At 47.1% G+C, this 21,647-nt stretch overlaps 1 protein-coding gene across 8 annotated transcripts in view; it reads right to left on the bottom strand.

The window, feature by feature from the left end:
• ACACA (acetyl-CoA carboxylase alpha) overlaps window positions 1–21,647 on the bottom strand; it is a 114,706-nt gene that overhangs the window by 35,949 nt on the left and 57,110 nt on the right. For all 8 annotated transcript variants that reach the window (XM_027751648.2, XM_027751651.2, XM_027751650.2 and 5 more), the window contains 10 exons: window positions 20,457–20,498; window positions 19,625–19,840; window positions 18,991–19,146; window positions 16,363–16,566; window positions 13,750–13,905; window positions 13,442–13,588; window positions 2,452–2,721; window positions 1,867–1,964; window positions 1,160–1,280; window positions 607–717 (listed from right to left, as the gene is read on the bottom strand). In XM_027751648.2, the coding sequence (XP_027607449.1) occupies window positions 607–717; window positions 1,160–1,280; window positions 1,867–1,964; window positions 2,452–2,721; window positions 13,442–13,588; window positions 13,750–13,905; window positions 16,363–16,566; window positions 18,991–19,146; window positions 19,625–19,840; window positions 20,457–20,498 (1,521 nt within the window). The remainder of the gene's footprint in view (window positions 1–606; window positions 718–1,159; window positions 1,281–1,866; window positions 1,965–2,451; window positions 2,722–13,441; window positions 13,589–13,749; window positions 13,906–16,362; window positions 16,567–18,990; window positions 19,147–19,624; window positions 19,841–20,456; window positions 20,499–21,647) is intronic.

Here is a 21,647-nt window from a genome sequence, read left to right as displayed (position 1 = left end):
TGTGGATGGCTGGAAGTTCAGGTGATTCTGGCCCACATATTTGGAAACATGGACTTCCAGACACTGGGAACAGCCCTGTTGCCTCTCTCACAGCACTCCCTGGGAAAGAGATGCTGCTGCCCAGGCTCTGGGCTCCTCCACTCCTGTCATTTAACCTGTGCATACCTCTGTGAAAAGCTGCTTCTCCTTCTTCCCCTGGCTCCTGCTCAAGCCCTTAAACGTGCAGTTCTGCCCAGGTCCCTGCCAATCTCCAGCCAGGATGCCTGGAATAGTGCCTCTGGCTGGCAATACCATGTTCCTGTCACAGGAAACGGGTACATGGAAGGAGGATTTGCTTTGCAGAGAGCAAAGAGCAAAAGGAAAGACTGCAAAGGCATGGAAGTTTCTCAGCCCTGAGCCAGTTCTCCTCGATCAGGAGGAGGCTGAGAAGGGAGAAGCAAAGGGGATCAAGGCAATCCAGGGTGGTGGCAGCTCCTCGAGGCTCCAGCAGAACTCACTGAAACCCAGAGTTATTGCCCAGAGAAGCCCCATCCCTGGAAGTGCCCAAAGCCAGGCTGGAAAGGACTTGAAGCGACTTGGTCTGAGGACTGAAATGCAAAGACTCACTTTGTTGAGGGCTCCACAGCCAGTCAGGATGATGTGAGAGTTCTCCACCTGGATGGTCCTCTGGCCCAGCCGGACAATGTAGGCCCCAATCCCGATTGCCCGACACGTAACCTTAAAAAAAAACAAAAAAAAGGGAAAATTGCAATGCCATTGATTTCTGTCTTTCCACACAGCCCCAACTTATCGACTCCAACATCGAGATAAAACCAGGTGGGTTTGTGACAAGGCCATAAAATCTCCTCTCACTGCAAAACTCCAGAATCTGTTGTGTTCTAACACGCAGGAGCTGAACATACGTGTATTTTATTTTTAAAAAAAAAGAGAAGCAGCAACTTTCAGACCAAGCAAACATAAAGCCAAATGACTAAAGTGTTTTAAATTGAGTCTGAAAGGGACTCAGCCCTGTACTAGTGCCAGGAGCATTGCTCAAAGCCCCCAGGAGCCCATTTCCTTCGACCAGAAGGCCGATCCCAGGATCTCTGGGATATCATTGCAGGATTTTTAGCTGAAGCAGACAATACAATTTGAAGAAGAGAAAGCAGCGGGGGATTACCAGGCTGATGGTGATAACACTTTCATAGGCTAAAGATGATTCTCCAGCAATCATGCCAGATCCTCTGAGGTTCTCTACTCCAAGACCGTCGTCCTTGCCGATAATATCCGTTATCTTGTACCTGAGGGAGACACAGACACAGCCTTTGAGTCACAAGGTCCAGTGATTTGCTGAATCAGTTTGCTACGAAGAAAATGAGAACTGACTAAATATCATTAAGGTTCCAAGGAGGAACGTGCATAAAACCTGGCCAGGACCCGTGCATGGCTCATCCCGAGCACCACGGAACATCCTGCAGGAGCAGCAGCACTGCCAGAGGGAATGCCAAGGGAGAGGAATGTCTGGGAAAAGTGTTCTGAAATTCCCACAGGGCATGAGGAACAGGCTGATTATAGGAAAAAGGCAAGAGAGGAAGAGAATGCAGCCAAAGGCAAAAAAGAAGAGAACAAGAGATTACAAGAGGCTTTTACCTTTTAGGTTTTCTTTACTTCCTTCTTCCAAGCCTCAGCCACGACTTGGGGTCAGTGGGGGTCAACACGGCCCTGCCCCAAACTAGGCACCATGGAACAACCCCTAACTCACCTTCCATGCCCTGACCCCACACAGCTCTGGCTTTCCACAGCCCTGCACCCTAAAGAACGTCCCAGCTGAGGACAAGGACGTGCCATGCATGACCCAAGGATGAACAGGAAGCTTTTCATTCCTACCTGGACTCTCCATTTTCCTCCACGTGCTCACAGTGAACAGAGTTCAGCGCGCTGACCTTCTTGTAGTCTTGAGGAGTCAGGTACAAGTATTTGTATCCCTACAGGGAAAGACAGTTCATTCATCTCACTCTCACCTCTAGTCCCTTCCTGATCCCAAATAACCCCTTCCAAAAGCAAACTTTCATGGGAGCAGAATTTAATTCCAGAGAGTGATAAGAACACCCTCTCTTAACACTGGAGCTGCAGCTGAGGCCAGGAAAAGCTGGGAATGTTGCAGCATTTAGCCCTAACTCCTTCTGGATGCCCATCATCTGCTGGGAGATCATAAAATCATATCATAAAATGGCTTGGGTTGGAAGGGTCCTGAAAGCCCATCTCACTCCATCCTTCCACCAGACCAGGTTGGTCAAGGCCCCGTCCAGCCTGGCCTTGGACACTTCCAGTGTTCCAGATCCAGCAACAAGGAGAACTTTGGACCTGACAGTCTGGAAAATGTTACCCTCACTTCTATCAAAAGAGGTGGTGTAAAAATAAGACTCTTGTGGGCTGTTGCAGAGTTTCCCCCGAATTCCTGTGCCTCCTTACCTTGTATGGGTTATCTGGGTCTTCCCAAGCCACGTGGAACATGTGCCGGATCTCCTCAGCCAAACCAATCCTGGCTCCACTGTTGGCAGCCACGTAGATCCTGGGGATGCCCTGTGCCCGGGCGAGCTCTGAGGCCCTGAGGAACAGCACATCCTCCTGAGGCCCAAAAGAGCCTATTTTGTAGGTGATGTCATTGCCAACGACAATGATATCCCGGCCCTCTGGATACTCCGGGGTCTTCAGAGTCATCTTCCAGGCCACCATCCCAACCTGCAATCAAAGAGCAGAGAACAGCAAAACATAAATGTGCATCTCTGAGATGTGGTGCAGGGGAACCACACAGGGACTGTTTCTCTTGGACCTTTACTCCCTTGGGCTTGGCACGTTTTCCTTGGGAACTGTGGTAACAGTAGCTCTGGCACACTGCCAGTGCAGAGCACAGCTGGAAGGACTGGATCCTCCACTTTCCTTGGAGCACATCCCCCACTGCTCTCACCCCAGCCAGGACACTCACACTGTCCCTCCCTCTCCCCACTCAGGGATTTATCCCAGGTCCAACACACATTCTGCCAGCGTCCCTCTTGCAGGGAGCTGTGTGCATTCCCTGTGCCACAATCCATGTGCCTCCTCACAGGGTGAAGAGGGATGTGCTGCTGCACAGGATTCCTGACCACCTGCTTAGGCTTCCCAGGTATCACCCCAGAACCTTGTCACCCTGCCCTCAGTTTAAAAATCTTTTTATTTCATTATTATCTCAATTTTTATCCCTTGCCCTTCCTTTCATTTCTTCGTCTCTCCCCTGTTTCCTTCCCAAATTTGTGCAGCAGTTTCTTTCCAGACCTGCCCGGGGCAAGTAATGTTTTTTGCCGCATATTTTTTCTTTTCAAAGATCACGGGATGATCTCTCCTGGCCCATCTCCTGGAGATCAGCAGCATCTGTCCCCTGCATCCCCCATCCCTCAGCCGCCGCTCCGGGAGCCGGCCGGCCTGGAATGCCATTAACAGATGGAAATAGCAGCGTCCCTTGAAAGCCACATGCATCACCCAGTCCCCGCTTGCCCAAGGATCATAAGCTCTGAGTACACATCCCTCAAGCCGATTGCACATCCTCTGCAATCAAGGAGGGCTGAAACTCTCATTGCGGAGCCGCGGAATTCTGAGCGTGATGAACTAAAGCGGGAGGGGGAGAGGGGAGAAGCAGCAGACAGATCTGTGCCATTTAATCCAAATCAAAATGGCACAATACACAGTCGAGATCCAATCAGCATCTGCAATAAGATATGCCATAATAGGCTCATTAAAAAAATAAAGAGGCAGAGGAATTAATCAAAGGGTCATTGGAAGTAAAGCAGGCAGCAATCCAAAATATTACAGCCGGCTGCCGGCAGATCCTTCCCTTCCACCTCCCCTTCCCAGAGCTGAGAGGGCAACTTAACAGAGTGAGGGGGTCTCAGTTCACCTTCTCCTTGGTCTTGGTTTCCTCCACTGCTACTCTGATACATCAGAATGGATTCATTTGTTTGCCTCTAAATATTTGCAGAATATTTACAGTTTCACCTTAGCATCCAACTGCAGGGTTTGGAACAGAGAGATACTGCAGCAGCTTCAAAGACAGGAGCATAAATCCCTAATTTTTTGCTAAAATACCAGTATTGTTGCCAAATTAAAGGGAAAAGTTATAATGCTGTAAAACAAGTGGATGCAAATGTTGGTCTGGCGCAGAGACCAAGGGACAACCAGTCCAGAGGCTGGGAGAGGAGCCTAACTGATCCCACACATGGCCAGAGGGGTTCCTTGGACTCTGCTCTTGGATTTTCACAGCAGACAACAGAAGAATTAAGGTGAAAAATGGAGAAGAAAACTATATTTTGTCCTTCTGACCTGACTGTGCAGGAAAAAGAGATGCCAAGGGCTGGATGTTGTCTGTGTTCTCACTCTCACCTGTGGGCAAGCTTGTGACTAGAAACTGCAGGTTAAAAAATTCTGCAAACCCAAAGTTAAAGGCTCCAAGATTAGCACCAAAAAAATCAGGGATGCAGGGATGCCCATCTCTACCCCAGCACCTACTGCAGGTCAGCTCTTTACCATAATTTAAAGGGAGTTTTTTTGCATAACTAAAATCCTTTAGTGGGCTCTCACCAAATCTTTCTGATACCACTTCAAAAACCAGCTTTAGTCACTGATAGAAACCCACACAGAAATGAGGAAATAGTCCCTTTAAAATACACTGTAAACTTATGCCAAAATAGCACAGAATTAACAGTAACTGAGAGGTTTTTGCCTGAGTGGTTGTTCCCTTACCGTCACACTGATCCCATCAGCCAGGACCATCCCAGGAGGCTCCAGCACCACCAGGAACAGAGCAACAGGAGAAATACTCAGGCTTTGGGTTTGCTAAATACTTGTCACCACAGTAAACTGGGTCATAGGAACACATAAAGAACTGCCAGAAATCCACACAACAACCACAACAAACTGGCAGCCAAGTCCTGCTCCCACCTGAGGCAGGTGAGTGACTCACTCCAGGCCTGTGGGGCCACTGATGGAGTTCTGAGTACCCAGGGCTGGTCTCACAGTCTGTCTCACCCACCAAGAGATCTTCCTCACTTCCATCAGCTTGATGATTTTTGACAGCACAGAAAACAGGCACGTTAAAAGCATTTCTTATTTAGAAAATTCAGATTGTAACAGAAGTCTTGGAATATTTCCCTAACCTGAGATCATGTGTCCTCTGCATCAATAAAATCCCTTTTGCCAATGCTCACCAATAAAACAGCTAAAAATATCCAGACAGGGCACAAACTCTTGAAAATAGTTTATATCTGATAAACACGGAGCAACCACATGCAGTTAAAGAAAATTAAAATCAAAAGTGCACCACTATTAACTCGTGTGTCTTGTTGCCTCCCCAACTCATTGTGTGTTTTGTGCCATTTATCCAGTAATAAAAACCACAGGGATTTGCACAACTAAGGATTTTATTTTTTTTTTTGCAACGAACAACCCAGATTCGGTTGAAATTTATGGGCAGCGGAGGATGGCTTTTTATTTCAGAAAAAAAAAAAAGGAACAATGAGATTTTTAAGTTAACGGCAGCACGCCAAAAACTGGAGAGTTCCCACGTTAATTAGCCAGGTTGAGCTAATCACCTAAGAGCACTGGCAGCAATAGTGGGTGATGGTGAGTGGCCCTGGCTTTGGAACAGGCTCTTTTTAAGAGGTGGCACAGTTTGGAAGTGCTGCTCCTGCCACAGCTCCATTCCCAGCACACCCAAGAGCGAAGAAGAGGGGGAGGGAAAAAAAAAAATAAAATAAAAGCAGGAACCGTCTTATTTAACTGTTTTTATGTTGGCAAAATGATTTGTGCCCCGGTATTTCCATAAGAAGTGGGACCATTATTCTCCTGTAGGAACACATTTGGTTTGAAAAGTATCAGTGGGCAGCACGTGGAAATCAAAGGGGATGAATTATTCACCAGCCCCGATCAGGAGCGATCATTATTTCTGATGCTCCGAACTGTGATTAGGATTCAGTGCTCAGATGTCATTTGCTCCCTCAACGGCCCCGGCCCCATGGAATTGCACACGCACAGATTGCACCCAAGTTCCAGGTGTATAATTTCACACACCCACACCTTCTCCCACCAGATCCTGGCCTTTGATGTGACCGTTAAGAGACGGCAAAAGCGGCGCGGGAACGAACGGCGGCTTTTCCCGGCGCTCGTAAACGCCGCTCGTTTGACACACAGTGTCAACACTAATCATGGCCTAAAATTAACACCAAAATTGACTTCAACATTAATTGCGCTATCGATGGGAGCAGTAATACACACACTGATGCAGTTCCAAATTGACTGCCGGTGGCAGCCGGAGCTGTTGACAACAGGCACCGAAGGGAATGGAGAAGGAGGCGATCCCAGGCTCCCTCCTGGAGGCACAGCAGGCTCTGGGCAGAGGGAAGGCAACGCCAACAGTGGCTGGGAGAGGGAGGTTTGCAGGCTCTTTCTGCAAGGATCTGTAATTCCTGGAGAAGCAGAGCCGACAGAACCACAGAATCACAGAATATCCTGAGCTGGGAGGGACCCACAGGGATCATCCAGTCCAGCTCCTGGCCCTGCCCAGACACCCCAACAATCCCACTCTGTCCCTCAGAGCATTGTCCAAACAATCCTTGAGCTCTGTCAGCCTTGGTGCTGTGCCCACTGCCCTGGGGAGCCTGTTCAGGCTCACCCTCTGGGGGAAGAACCTTTCCCTGAGATCCAACCTAACACAGCTCCAGTCCTTCCCTCGGGTCCTATCACTGGTCTCCAGAGAGATCAGCAAAGGTTTATTCTACTTCTCTCACACCAGGGTGGTGTTGAGCCTGGGGACTTTACACCAGGCTTCAGTTTTTTTATTTACATCCAAATTTGGAAACCTGATTGTGGATCTTGACATTTTTCAGCAGGACAACAGAACTTTGGGAGCCCTGTTGATAATTTTGTCTTGTCCTGTTGTGTTTGTATTACACAAAAGTTTTATATGTTAAAAATACATATAAAACATGAATACATTTGTGTGTTGGAATTATCATACGAAGTCATAGCAGGAAAGGAAATGCAGCAGTGGTGGTGGTTTAGCACATGTACACTGGAGATGCTGAAGCTCAATACTGACACAAGCCCATTTTTCCCTCCTGCACACACACATTCCAACACTGCTAAATCAGGGAACACAGGCTTTATCTCCCCTTCACAACCTCTGTCTGCTCAGGAGCTAAACTAGGGTTCCTTGGCTCACCCTGGATGCTGAATCACTTGGCTGAACAGCCATGGACAAAGCGTATCTTAAAAAGGAAACAAAGGCATTCCCGGGAATTTTACTCGATGTAGATACAGCAATTTCGGTATTTCATCATTTGAATCCATTGCTGGGAACTTCAGATCCAAAAGAGACTCCCTGCACCTAAACTATGACCAAAAGCTTTCAAATTTTTATCTGGAGCACGAACCACCCCCCAGGAAAAGGGCAGGATGCACGTGGTTTGCCAGAGCTCGTCCAACTCCACACCTTGACAACGGTGGAGTGCCAAAACCCAGGATTCCTTCATCCTCTTCTTGGCTCTGGACAAGGTGTCCCTCAGCGATGCAAGCGTGGTGGTGGCAGCAGAGCCAAGCACGCTGGCACAGAGCTGAGCCCTGGGAGGGAACGGCTCCAGCACGAGACGGGAAAGGTGCCACGGAATCACGGGATCAGTGAGGCTGGAAAAGACCTCCAAGATCACCGAGTCCAACCTTTGACCAATTGCCACCTTGTCAACCAGAAAATGGCACTGAGTGCCACGTCCAGTCATTCCTCGGACACCTCCAGGGATGGGGAGTCCACCCTCTCCCTGGGCAGCCCCTTCCAATGCCTGGCGACCCTTTCCAGGAAGAAATTCCTCCTGAATTTCTTCATGCAGCACTCCTGGGCTGAAGGAGATGTGGATTCACACTGCCTTGGTTCCTGCCCATTCCTGCTGCAAGCCCACAGAGTCCCCTGTGAGCAGCACCACTGGCTTCTCCTCCAAAGCAAAACCTTTTGTGATGAAGCTTTCCAGCTAAACAATAAGTAACTTCCCCCCTAGGCAGAGAGTAAGGCCTGGAAACTTCATGTGGAATAGTTTCATCTGGTGAAGTTACAGATGGATAAAGATACATTACAGAGAGCGACAGACAACCTTCGTTAGGAGCTTTCCTGTGGGCAAGAACTTTCCTAACTGTGGTGTCCATATGATCCACACACACATGTTCAAAGGCATATATCAAAATACAGAATAAAACTCTGCCCCACCACGTCCATCTCTGCTCTTGCAAGCCTTGGATTTGGGGATTTCATAATCCTTTAAGAAACCTGCAGCTCTAGTTGCTGTTCTAATTCCCTGTCCCTGCCATAAAATGCAGGAACACGGGGTGACAAAGCAGAACATTCAGTGATTAAGCTTTGCTTGTATAAAATTCAACAGCTACAACCTTTCCACCCCCAGGAATCCAGGGAGCTGGCCAGAGCATTCCAGGAGCCCTGTGCCATCCTGACTATCACCTGGCCAAACCTTGCCATCTACCCAGGAAAGGTGCTGGAGCCAACGCTCCGGCAAACAGCTCCGATTATGGATTATTTCTGATCCTCGTGCCACTGAGGAGGAAAAACTGTGACATCTAGTGCCAGTGGGGAAAATGACACATTTTCCATGGACACCAGGAGAGAGATGAAGGGGGATGTGGGGTGTTGCTGCAGGCACTCCTTACATCACTTTCTCCTTGTCCTTGGAGATTAGTCGGGTCTTATCAGCGGCTGGAGCATTCCCGGTGCCAGAGGATCAGGGTAAATTGGAGTCAAAACACATGAACTGCTATAGAAAAGCATCCGAATGCCCGGCTCAAGGGTGACAAGGACTATATTGAGTTCTCCAGCAGGCTGAGGGAATTACCTTTTCACACTGAGATTTCAGCTAATATGCTAATCTTGGGAACAAAGGCGCCCTCGGTGGAGTTTGGAGGGGGTGTCACCGAGCTCCAGGTCGTGTCTCCAGCACAGCAACGGCACCAGCACAGTGTGTTGGATCCACTGCTGAACTCCAGCCCTGCTCACTGCTCTGTGCTCACCCAATTCCTGACTCTTTCAGGTATTTCCCCATCTTAGCACAGCCACAGAGCCCCATCAGAGGCTCAGGTGACAGGCAGGACAGAGGCTCCCAGGACACCCATCATCCCTGGACACTGTCAAACAGGCTGAGGTGCTGCATTCTTCCAAACCCTGCCCTCCAATAGTAGCACACAAACACCTCTACCCCACATACCTGATGAAGATCTCAGCCAGAAACACCAAAGACTGAGGGAAAAAAAGGCTTCCACTTATTTAAAAAAACTAAATTAGCAGAAAAGTTAAGTCTTGTAAACAAATGGTGCTATAACCTATGTTATAACCCTGGATAAGTATCAAGTTGTGGGATGAACTTCATGTTTCCTTCCTAAAGACATTTTGGAGTAAAATGCATAAAATTACCAATAACTACAAGTGGATTTTTTTTCCTTCCACCTATATAAACTCTGGACATTTCAACAATCCATATCCATCTTGAGATTCAGACTGGAGTCAGACTGAGCATCCACTTCTGGTGCTTAGTTCTTGATTTGCTCAGAATTGTACAATAAATTACACCCCATTTGTCCCAAAGTCTGTTCAGCCATTACTCAGGAGCTATCGACTGATTCTGCTGATAAAACACTGTTGTCTTCAGCTCCCTCCTGTACCTGCTGCTCTGGGAATTATTTACAAACTGTTCTCAGCTTCTTAGTGTGGCACATTCAGTCTTTCTTCCAGAAATCCTATGGGAGCAGCCAGATCTTATTGGAAGAGTCTCACAGGTGAGCAGGGGGGTCAAAGCAGTCAGACTGGTAATAGAGGGGACATACCCCAAAAAAAAAAACACAACCCAAACCAAAAAAGGAGTAACTAGAGGCCAGGATCCAGTTCACAAGCATAACACGAAGGATCCAGAACCAGCAGAAAGCTCCAGACAACATCCAGGATTCTTTACAGGCTAAGAAAAACTCTTGGATAGTGAAAGACCTTGAGAATTCCCATTTCACAGATTTTCCTGAAAACACAGATGGATGAGCCAGTTTTGCCCAGCCTGCTGCTTGTAAACCCTGTGAGGACAGGGAGAATCCCAGCCTCAAGCTCCTGCTCTTCCCATGTCAAGGTAGGGATTGCAGCTCTGGCCGAACACACTGACCACAAATCTCCTGGGTTTGATGCTGGTTTCTCAATTTCCCCTGCCAGCTCAAGCACTGAGGGCACTCAGCTCAGCTGAATGCTTTCAGAGGAAGAGTGTCTTGACTCCTTTTCACACAGAGGAAGTGTAGCTGTCAGGAAAGCCAAGCCCTGGCTCCCAGCAGCCAATATCCCGTCAGGGTTCCCTCTGGCAGTGGGGGAATGGCTGGGTCTGAGTCTCTGATCCAAAACAAGGAGAATGCTCATAGGAACCTAAATGCACTCAACAGCAGCTACCTTTACCACAGACAGGAGTTTCCAACACAAATTTCCTCTTTACTAAGAAACACATGATGGACAATCTCTCCAAAGACTTTGGGTTCAGAAAATCAGCAACTTGCGCTGGGAAGAAGGAAAAATAATAATGAAAAATCTCACATTTACTTGGGAAGTTCCTACTTCACCTGTCACCTGTCAGCTCAGTGGGTCTAACCTGGAACCAGCTCTTGCTTCTGGACCTCTGGGGCACAGACTCCACTGCACTGACCATCAGGGGTTACCAACCCAAACTGGGGCAGTGCTGCATAATACAATATTCACAAGTAGAAACCCAAGTACTCTTAAAATATTAAGAAATATTTGTCTAAATTATGCTCTTAAAACCCCAAAGCAGTCCCATCTGACTGGGATGGAAACAAACTGAAGCACTGGGATCTTTGACTAAGGGCACCAAGCAAACCACTGCAAAGCTTGGGAACCTCAACTTCTCCACTGGACTCATTTCTTTGTGGATCATCTCTCCTGGAACACAATTTTTGGGCTTCTGGACTTTCCAAGTCCAAACCTGAGGACAAAACTCTTCCTTAAATTCAGCCAAGGTTAGAGAGCCAAGGCAATGTGCCATATTTTGAGGACAGTTCATCATTGTATCACATGGAAGAAGCGCAGAACCAATTAATATTTCCTCCTGCTCCTCGTGGCATGTCTCCTTTTCTTATGCAACATTCCCAGCTACTGCCACAGAGATGGATTACCCCAAGGATCTTTGCTTCCTGGTAGATAAGATGCTGTATTTCTCTGCCCAGATGTTATGTAGAGTGATTCTTAAAAAAAAAAAGAACGGATCCACTTACAGCCTCAACAAAGCAAAGGATTATGCTCTGAATTTATCCAGCATCCTGCCTTTTCCTCCTCCACCCCGCAGCCATCCTTTCCACCTTTGGAAAGAGAAACTAGAGCCCCCGTTTGTGGAAATTTGTTCCCTCAGCTGAAGGGAATTAAACCACAAAAGGCTAAAGTCAGCTCAGGCAGATAAAGCAAGTGCAGCAGGAGGAATGAATCTGTTCAGCAGCTCCTGATCTCCAGAATGTCACCTGTCCTTCAGGCTGCTGCTCGGATCATCCGCTCCCTCCTGGGAATGAGTGTTACTGTGTGCAGGGTGCTGCCAACAGAACCCAATACTGGAGTCTCCAACCTCATTCCAGCTGCACATCATCCTACAGTGGCTCATCCAGCTGGGATAACAGGTCCTGGTCCCTTCCAACCCAAACCATTCTGAGATTCTGTTCTATGATACACCTCCAGTAGCCAGGTGGAAAAATATGGGGGAGCATCATGTTTTCCCCAGGTTTATCCCACTTTCCAGTGATTCAGCCCCTTGGTGTAACAGCCACAGGGGCAGGGCCTGAATCTGTGCTTTCACAGAATCACAGGATGGTTTGGGTTGGGAGAGACCTTAAAAGCCCATCTGGTTCCTGCCATGGGCAGGGACACCTTCTGCTATCCCAGGTTGCTTCAAGCCCCATCCAACCTGAACTTGAACACATCCAGGGATGGGGAGTCCACAACCTCTACAACCTCTCTGGGCAACAAGATATTTGATAGATTACATCAGCTTAGATTAATTTAGATACCAACACTACACACACCACAAGAGCCATGTAATTTCTTGACAGATTGAGCCCAACAAAGTCTACCAAGGGTTAAAAAAAAAAATCTCCTAATTTTTTTTTGGTGGTCTTTGGGTACAGAATCTCTTATAATAAGACTATTTGTATTCATACTGGCAGAGTAAACACTACATGTTCATGCCCAGGCAGCTCTGTGCTTGTAATTTCAGCAAGAACAGAGCGATGTCCCTGAGGGACTTTGCTATTTCCCCAGCCACCATCCACTCCAACGCTGAATGAGAGCGGGGAAGGAGAGAAAGATGATGGCATAACCCTCCCCAGCAGCCCCAGCTTGCACCAGGAACGCAGGGAATAGCTCATTCCAGGTTTAATTAGACCAGTTAAAACATTTCTCCCCTAGCCCAGCAAGAGACAAGGCCGCAGTGCTCCCACAGTCACCATTTGCTGATTAGGTGCAATTTGCAAACATCGTATTCCAAAGCTTCCCCTGACAAGATCCACGCAGGAAATGGTGATGAAAACCTCTGTTTCCTCTCATCACTACACTTGATGTTTTTGAACAGAGCTTTTTTGCAAACCTTAAGTTGTATATTTAGGAAAAGGTTGATGCTGGTTCAACGACGCCAAGAAAAAAATAAATGATACCATCACTTAGAACTGTTGAAATTTAAATTACTGTAGAGCATTCACTTACTGATTCCCATCCAAAAAAACCCCACATCTTCTAGTAGTTATCTTTACTCTCCAGTCATTCCAATGCTGCAATCTTTGGCTTCCTAATGGAAAGACACCTCAGCAAAATCCCACCATGACACCAAGGCCTCCTCCTATTTGAGCTGAAGGAGTAACTCCATCACCCCCAGCATTAGCTCCTTATAAGTCTTGAGTAAATCCTTCTCAAGAGGGGAAAGTTGCACACACCTTGTCACAAACTGTGTGGGAAAGATGGAAATGGAAGCATAAAATTGTTTTTTTTTTCTGTGAGGTGTTTGAAATGAAAACATTTCTATTTAGTCTTGTAAAACATATTTTCTCAAACTCAAACCCCAGTTACCTGGAATAGCTGAATGAGCACTTTTTAATTATGAAGGAAAACCAGCATAGGCACAGGTTTGAAATGGAATCATCATTTACTACGGAGGTTAAAATACCCATTGTATGGGAGGTATTAATTTTTAATGAAACAAAAATCTCATTTTCAAGAGTGAGATTTTCATCTGTGAAAGGCCGAACGAATAGATTTTGTGCCTGGCTGGTAAACTTTCATTACGATTGTCAAACTCAGCCCAAGCCACAAAGTACTGCAGGACATGGAAAGAAAAGCAGCAGGGAGGGAAGTGCAACTTGCCTCGTTTCCTCCTGGCAGCCTGTTCATGTGCACGAGCTGGCCCTGGTCATCCAGCACCAGCTCCGTGTACGTCAGGATGTCCGGAGGCAGCGGCGTCGGCGGCAGGAAGGCGTGTTCATTCATGGAATTCCAGAGCTTAATCAAAGACTAGAGATGGAAAGATAAATGCCTGTTAAGAACATCACCTGCGAGTATTTTTATCCAATCCACTCCACTGTGACTCAATATTCCCAACAGGACAACCCTCAAACATCCCCCCCTGCCAGAGGGCGGGTACCAAAGTTTAGAACAACCTAAAGGACACCCACCTGCCGAAACATCTCGGGGATGTCATAGACATAGGACGTCCCTAAAGTCTGGGCCTGGAACCTCTTGGACTGCAGCAGGTCTTTGGTCACGTAGGGGGTATTGATCAGCATCCCGTGGAGTGGTCCCTGTTTATCCCCATAGGCCTGGAACATGATCTGTGGGACAAAACACAACCAATTACTGCCTGATGCACCGGTTCCGTACACTGAGCTGACCCAGATTTTACCAAAAATCATCAGGATACTCCAGTCTGATTGTTTCTGCTCTCCACAAGGATGTCAGTGCTGGCATAGCCTGGAACACCGTGCTCCATCATGCATTACTGCCCTTTGGAGACAGTGCTGGACCATTACCGTGCAGATCCCGGCATCCCTGACTTATTGCCGCGTCCCGGCGGAGCACAGCGAGCAGAGCCACCTCCCCCAGAAAAAAACCTGCGACTTAGATGACTTCCCATTCCCCAGTATTTCCCCTGACGCCGTGTCTGTGCCGATGGATGGTGATAGCTGGGAGCAGAGAGGAGAACTCCGTTATTTATGGAGTGGCGCTGCGCGGGATCCGCGGCTCCGCCGGCTGCTCCGGGAAGCCGGGTCAAGACTTGCATATGTCATTTGGCTTGAAGTTTTGATATTGTAAGTTTAAAAGATTTTCCCAGAGTAGCAACATGAATTATCAACTGCCAGGCTTCATGGCACTATATATTCCACTCGGCCAGGACTCGGAAGGGAAGGTATTTCAATGGAGAAACAGGAGGAGCTTTGCTGAACCAGGAGAGCTCAGCCCAAATGCTGCTCAGCCTGAGAGAAGGGACATGATTGGGATGTTGTTAATAGAATATTTCTAATTGAAGATGAATTAATTGAAGAAGTCCACTAAAGATAAAATTCAGTAAAGCCTGCTTTAGTTTTTAAATTAAAAATGGCAGGTTTTGCTCTCTTCACACTTTGCAAACATTAATTGGGGAAGCAGCTTCTTTAATGGGAAACATACTTGCTGAGTGTTTGTGAAAGTGCCTGTGTTAGGATCTGTTTGGATCTATTGGGATCTGTTAGTGCACTTGGGGCACAATTCTCCTTAAATCTCTGGAAAGCTCCAGAGCACTTCTGTGGGAACTGGAGAAGTCTGTGCTGAGCATCCCCACTCATCACTACTGAGAAACAACAGATCGGGGTCATCCTCTCACCATGAATCCATTTTCCCACTCTTCAGAAGCCATGGAAGTGCCCAGCCCATCAGTAATATTTCAATTTTTTAAAAAGAATTCTCTAAGTTCAAAATAACCCTCTGAAAACATAGGAAAAAATCCACAGATCTGAACCTGTAAAAACTCCCATCATCAGGGTGAAGATTCACCCAAGTTTCCTAAAAAACTCCGACCTTCAAGCTTTGTAAGACAAACTTTCCTCCCAGCTGCTCACAGTTAACTGAAATAATTGCACTCAGTATAATTTTTTACTAGAATCTGGTTTAATATTCCGGAAAAATATGAAATTTAATATTGGAAAAGTTGCTAAAGCCATAGACACACACACACATCCCCCAAGCTTTAAATAATAAAGCTCATCAGGGACAGAGTCCAAGAGGAAACAGGACCTTCACAAGTGACTGACCCAACTAAAGGGTTAAGCTCAGCTCTGGAGATTATTAAAATGTTCTTTTCTCTCCTCATCTCCCCTCAAAGGCAGAAATGAGGTAGAACACACTGACACTATCTGTCCTGGGATCTCAGGACTGGATGGACTCCTCGGCCAGCAGCTTCCTGGAAAAATTAAACAGAGAAGAGGGGTAGAAAAGGTGACTCAGCACTTTGTGTTCTACATTCACAGTGCCCAAGTGATTTATTCTGCTGCTACTCCTGCTTGGCAGAGAGATGATTACAGAGGGAGATGTAAACATTTCTCTATTTAAATATTTTCCATGCATCCCATGCTCCATGGATTTTAGCATATGTAGGTATTTCAGTTAACCACACTATTCCTGCACCATGAAAAACAGAAATACCAGGACAGCCACAACCATTACAAAAGAGCCCATTATGCTTCATAAAAATGATATAAAAGCACCTCCCATAATTTTATATCATCCTACCCAGGTCATTTCCTATATCTTTAGAATTTAAAGGACAAGTTCACGGATTTTCTCCATCTACTCAGGGAAATGTACAATTAATAATATTTTTTATTGCGACCTACAGGATGAGCACCAACAGTGATTCCTTTTCTATTACTTTTCTGAGCACTCTGAGGAAAAGTCTTGAGGAAAACAGCTGCCCAAACTGAGGCATGGACAAAACAACCAGAGGCCTTGCACTTTTACCTAAGTGATTACATTTTCATACCTACTGCAAGATTACCTTCACATCCTTCTTCCTTTGGCAAATTTGAATGGCAATTTGGAAACATACTATGGGGGTTGGAGCAACCTGGCCTAGTGGAAGGTGTCCTTGCCCATGGCAAGGGGTTGGAACGAGTTTAAGGTCCCTTCCAACCCAAACCACCCTGTGGTTCTGTGATTATTCTGAAAACACCATAAAACACGGAAGAGCTTCACCAGGTACAATGTGTCCCCCCCACGTAATTTGCTCATCCAACCCTGGAGCCGGACGGATGTACCTGTCCCGTCCTGGAGTCCGTCACCTCCTTGTACAGGCTGATGTCCAGGTAATAGCCCGACTCGTTGGTCAGGAAGAGCCGGATGGGAATGGCCTTTCCCGTGGGCGTCAGGCGGATGTTGATCTTCAGCTCGGCCTGGAGGACGCGCAGCTTCCAGAGGCGGCTCCCGTAGCGCATCACCATGGAGCGCACGGACTCCTCGATCTGCAAACAGCACAAGGGTTTCCCTCACCACACACTGACCAGCCTGGGCTGGGAGAAGTGTCCCTGCCCACGGGGGTTGGAACGAGGTGGGCTGTAAGGTCCCTTCCAAATCATTCTGGGATTCCTTCTGGATCCATCCACTGCTCTGTGCCCCCTCCATCCCACTGCCGAAGGTCCTGCTCCAAGGGCAGCCCGGTGTGATGAAGAGAGACAGAAGCATCACACACCAGCGTACATCCAGGGATATTAGGGGAGCTTGGTGGCCTGTCCCTTCTCATCCTAAGCCTTGAGGTGGGCAGGAACTCAGCCTGGGGACTGCTGAGGTAGTGGGACAGTACTGGATTGGGATGTTGTTAATAGAAGTTTTCTAGTTGAAGATGAATTAATTGAAGAAGTCCACTAAAGACAGAATTCAGTAAAGCCTGCTTTAGTTTTTAAATTAAAAATGGCAGGTTTTGCTCTCTTCACACTTCGCAAACATTAACTGGGGAAGCAGTTTCTTTAATGGGAGAAATACTTGCTGAGGGTAACGAGTGTTTGTGAAAGTGCCTGTGTTAGGATCTGTTTGGACCTATTGGGATCTCTTAGTGCACTTGGGGCACAATTCTCCTTAAATCTCTGGAAAGCTCCAGAGCACTTCTGTGGGAACTGGAGAAGTCTGTGCTGAGCATCCCCACTCATCACTACTGAGAAACAACAGATCGGGGTCATCCTCCCACCATGAATCCATTTTCCCACTCTTCAGAAGCCATGGAAGTGCCCAGCACATCAGTAATATTTGAATTTTCTTAAAAGAATTCTCTAAGTTCAAAATAACCCTCTGAAAACACAGGAAAAAAATGCACAGATCTGAACCCGATTCACACCCCTCTTTCCTCATGGCTCACAGAATCTTTATGGTTGGAAAAGACCTCGAAGACCACCAAGTCCAACCCAGCACGGCACAGGTGCCTCTCCTTCACCTGCCTTCCCTCCCAAGGGAGGGCTCAGACCTGGGAACTGTGGGATCCAGGGAAGCCAAATCCTTGGCCAACAGCTCCGTAGCACTTGTTTGCACAATAATCATGTTTCGCCGCCCGCGCCGCGCGGGGCTTTAAATCAACAAAGCAATTACCACTCGGAGCTGGGCCTTCTGCCGTTCCATTAAACTTCATAAAATACTACTGTGGGCAAAGCGCATATTAAAAGAAGGCAATTTATAGGCTGGTTTTAACATTCCTCAAAAAAAACCCCTCTCTTTTCCACAGCAGCTCAAGGAAAAGTCACGGTACGTATCCGAGGGCAACCCAACTTCCAGGGCTGAATGTCCCGGCTTCTTCTGAACTTCCTGGGAACTAATGATTTTGGATGTGCCCAGAGAGGTTTTATTCAAGAGCGACTTAAGCCACCAATTTTTAATCACGATTTAAAAGTCAGCAAGCAAGAGAGTTATTTTGATACCCAATTCATCTTTTTAAACTTTCAGTTGTTCTCCCAAGGAAAGGTCAACTCTCATCTTTGGGTACTCATGAACAGAATGTTGATTTCCAGCGAAATTCAGCTTTTACAGTTTATTTGGGCCTTTCTTTGTGGTGGTTCTGCTAAGCACAAACATGCTTTATGCCTAAACACTTTCATTAATGCATATCAAAGCTTAATGTTCATTTCTTTATAATGTTGATCTCTGTGGTTTTGTATCAGAGAGCGGAAATGAGGTACTTTTGTAGCTGAATTTACAGATTCTTTTTAACGTCTGAATTTATCTCACGTTTTATTTGGATGAAATCTGGACTTCTGTAACAAACAGGGGGGCATTTAGAGCTATTTCCTCATTAAAACTGTTCATCTCAAGCACACAATGAAAAAATAAGTTTTTAGCTTCAAATACAAAATGTATTTTTAAGCACTGTTCCTCAGTTGACCCAGAGGAGGTGAGCTGTGCTGCTTGAAGGACACAGTTTTTCTCCACTTATAGAAATATAAGTAGCTAGTTCTGAAGTCTAACATTTAATATTTATTCATAAGTGGAAAAAACCTCCAAAGCTCTCTTCCTTTGTGTGACTCTTAGGGATAGTCCTGTGCAGGGCTATGGGTTGGACTCGATGATTCTGTGGGTCCCTTCCAACTGAGCACATCCCGGGATTCTATGATTCCTCCCTGCCAAGCAGGTTCCTGACATGACACACACCAGCTGCTTGCCTTAACTGGGGACATTACAGTGTTCTCTCTGCTTTTGGAGATAAGTGTCCAAGGCCAGGTTGCACGGGGCTTGGAGCAATCTGGTCTAGAGTGGAAGGTGTCCCTGCCCATGGCAGGGGGTGGAACTGGATGAGCTTTAAGGCCCCTTCCGACCCAAACTAGCCTGGGATTCTAAGAACAAAAGACCATTTAATTCTGGGAAGCGAAGCCCTAGAAAAACAAGCAGAGCTCGGGAGGGGGTCCCACCTTGGAGGGGTCCATGATGACGGTGGGCACGAAGTTGAGGAAGATGTGGTTGCAGTCGGTGCGCACGTTGGTGTTGTTGAACGCCACCTCCAGCTCATCCATGGCCTCCAGCAGCAGGCGCTCGCCCTCGTTTTGCAGGTACTCAAAGGAGGCTTCCTGCCAGATATTGCCAACAAATTATTGACTTTCTACGCACAGATCACAGCCCAAGAACACAGGGATTGGAAAAGCGGGGAAGGATGTGATGGAGAGAACAGGGGTACATGGGTGTCAGCAGGATGTGCAGCCCTGAAGCAGATCCATCCCCATCACGGGGCCGGTGCTCCCAGTGCCTGGATTCCACATCTGGCTGGTTTGTGCCCTCGTTTAGTTCAGAGTAAATTTGAAACTAGACAGGGCAAACCACTGTTGCCTCAAAATCCATGGATTTCTGACTATCCACTTAAGCCCCTGAAAAACCTCCCCGAAACACGGGAATACCAGGGCTTCAGAGAGATGGTTCTGCAGAGCCACCACAGCACTCCACACAGGCAAAATGTTCAGTTTTAATCTAAAACCCCCTGCAGGTTCCCGGGATGACCCCGGGTTTCACACGCTGCCTTGGAAAGAGCCCTTGCCCAGGTGACAAACTCACCTTGGTCACCAGGTCCGAGTGCCTGATGATGGCCCTCACGAAGAACCTGTAGTCTGTCACCTCCGTGCCCACCTCCACCTTGGCTGCCCCCAGGTACAGGTGCATTTTGTGGTTGGCACAGGGGATGGCAGTGAGGTCGAAGTTCCGCATGCGGTTCAGCTCCAGCTGGAAAGCCAGAGCCGGCTCCAGGTGACGGTAAATCCGGTCCTCCTCGAACTGGAGGCACCGTGCAGGGAGAAGAGGGTGGGAAAGAGGAAAGGGGGTGGAGAGGGTGAAACACTGAGGATAAGAACTAGACAACGCCCCTTAGAAATTTCATATTTAGTTAAAACTGTAAAAATTCAAATGAATCCAACCCAGAATCTTTTATCTCGTGCAGTCATTGGTACTGAGAATTGACTTTTTACAAGAGCTTGGAGTGAGAGAAAAAGGGGGAATGGCTTCAAACTCAAAGACAGTAGGTTTAGATAGGATATTAGGAAGAAATTCTTCCCTGTGAGGGCAGGGAGGCCCTGGTACAGGTTGCCCAGAGAAGCTGTGGCTGCCCCATCCCTGCAAGGCCAGGTTGGATGGGGCTTGGAGCAACTTGGGATAGTGGGAGGTGTCCCTGCCCATGGCAGGATTTAAGGTCTCTCCCAACACAAACCATTCTGTGATTCTATGAAGACAGCAGGTTCTCAAGCTCAGCCTCCCCATAAAACCCTTTTTTTTCACAGAAACCAGAAGGTTTGTCTGATTCTAAGGCCTGAATCACTGTCCTGCTTCCAAGAAGCAGCTACGTGAAAGAAGGATAAAGCCAACACTTAGAGACAAGTATTGATATAAAACTTACCTTATCCCGGGCACGGAACGTGAAGAACTTTGGGAATTCCCTCTGTTTGAAAATAAAAACAACAGTGTTAGTCCTCCCAAAGTGGGCACTGATCTCCCCAGAGTGCCCACAGGCACGCCTGAGGCAGCACCACAGCACAGGCCATGACAGAAGTTGTTACCAGCTACTTTTTCAACGTCACAAAGGTCGTGGAAAATCAAGTCACCCTCAAGAAGACCCTCACGACAGCAGAGGTAGCTTAAACCTGTCTCTGCTAGTGCAACAGAGGTTACTTGATTTGCTTTAGATTATTATTGTCAATTATTAACTGACAACAACATGGAAGTGTCCAGACAGTAGTGGGAAAGGAAACCTTTTCTAGTTCTGCTATGATTAAAGTTCCCATGGAAATGTTTGGGAGCCATACAGAGATATTAACACTCTTATGGACACAGATGTATACAGCACAATGGTCTTAGTTTACAGTTCTCTTCATACCATTACTGCTGGAAATACTTTCTTGCCAAGGAAAACTGTGAGTTGCAATAACTTTATCCTCCTGTGTTAAATAGCACTACAAAAATCCCCCAAATTCGACTGGGCTTCTCTGTTATTCTGTTGCACAGACAAAACCCTGGCAGGGGCTTGACAGTTTTGTGGCAAGTTGTACAAGTCTTAGAAGACAGAAAGGCTAGGCAGCATCCTTCTACCTGTCCTTCCAGTTCCATCCAAGCAAATCCATCCACTCCTCTGGAATTACACTTCTCCTGGAACTTTTGTCAATGCTTTGCACCAAGGCCAGCACACCAGCTCTCTGTGCTAAAGGTGACCTGAGAGAACACACACAACTTGCCAGAACTGTCTTACTAAGCAAAAAAAGAAGGAATCTGACTTGGAGTCACCGAATTTCTGGCTCATGTTCCACTGTCAATGAAAGATGGGCAACCCCAGCTCGAGTCAGTGTGACAAGCAGCAGCACTATGTAAACCATCACTGAGCAACACAGATTTTAAAGCTAAAAAGTAATATTCTAGTTAGTCATCTTCCTTCCCTCCCTATACAGAACAGTCCCCAAACCTCACCTGATGACTTTCAGTAGAGCAAAAATAACCTGTTTGCCTGGAATATGTCTTCCAGACCAGGCACAAGAAATCCTGCCTGAAAATTCAGGCTCACCCAACATACTCGTGGCCTGTGAGCACCAGCTGCACT

This window comes from Pipra filicauda, unplaced genomic scaffold, assembly GCF_003945595.2.
Source record: "Pipra filicauda isolate LSUMZ 115617 unplaced genomic scaffold, ASM394559v2 scaffold120_size2142806_pilon, whole genome shotgun sequence".
Classification (NCBI taxonomy): Eukaryota; Metazoa; Chordata; class Aves; order Passeriformes; family Pipridae; genus Pipra; species Pipra filicauda.
The sequence above is the reverse complement of the archived record's forward strand: the minus strand, read 5'-3'. Positions and strand labels throughout refer to the sequence as shown.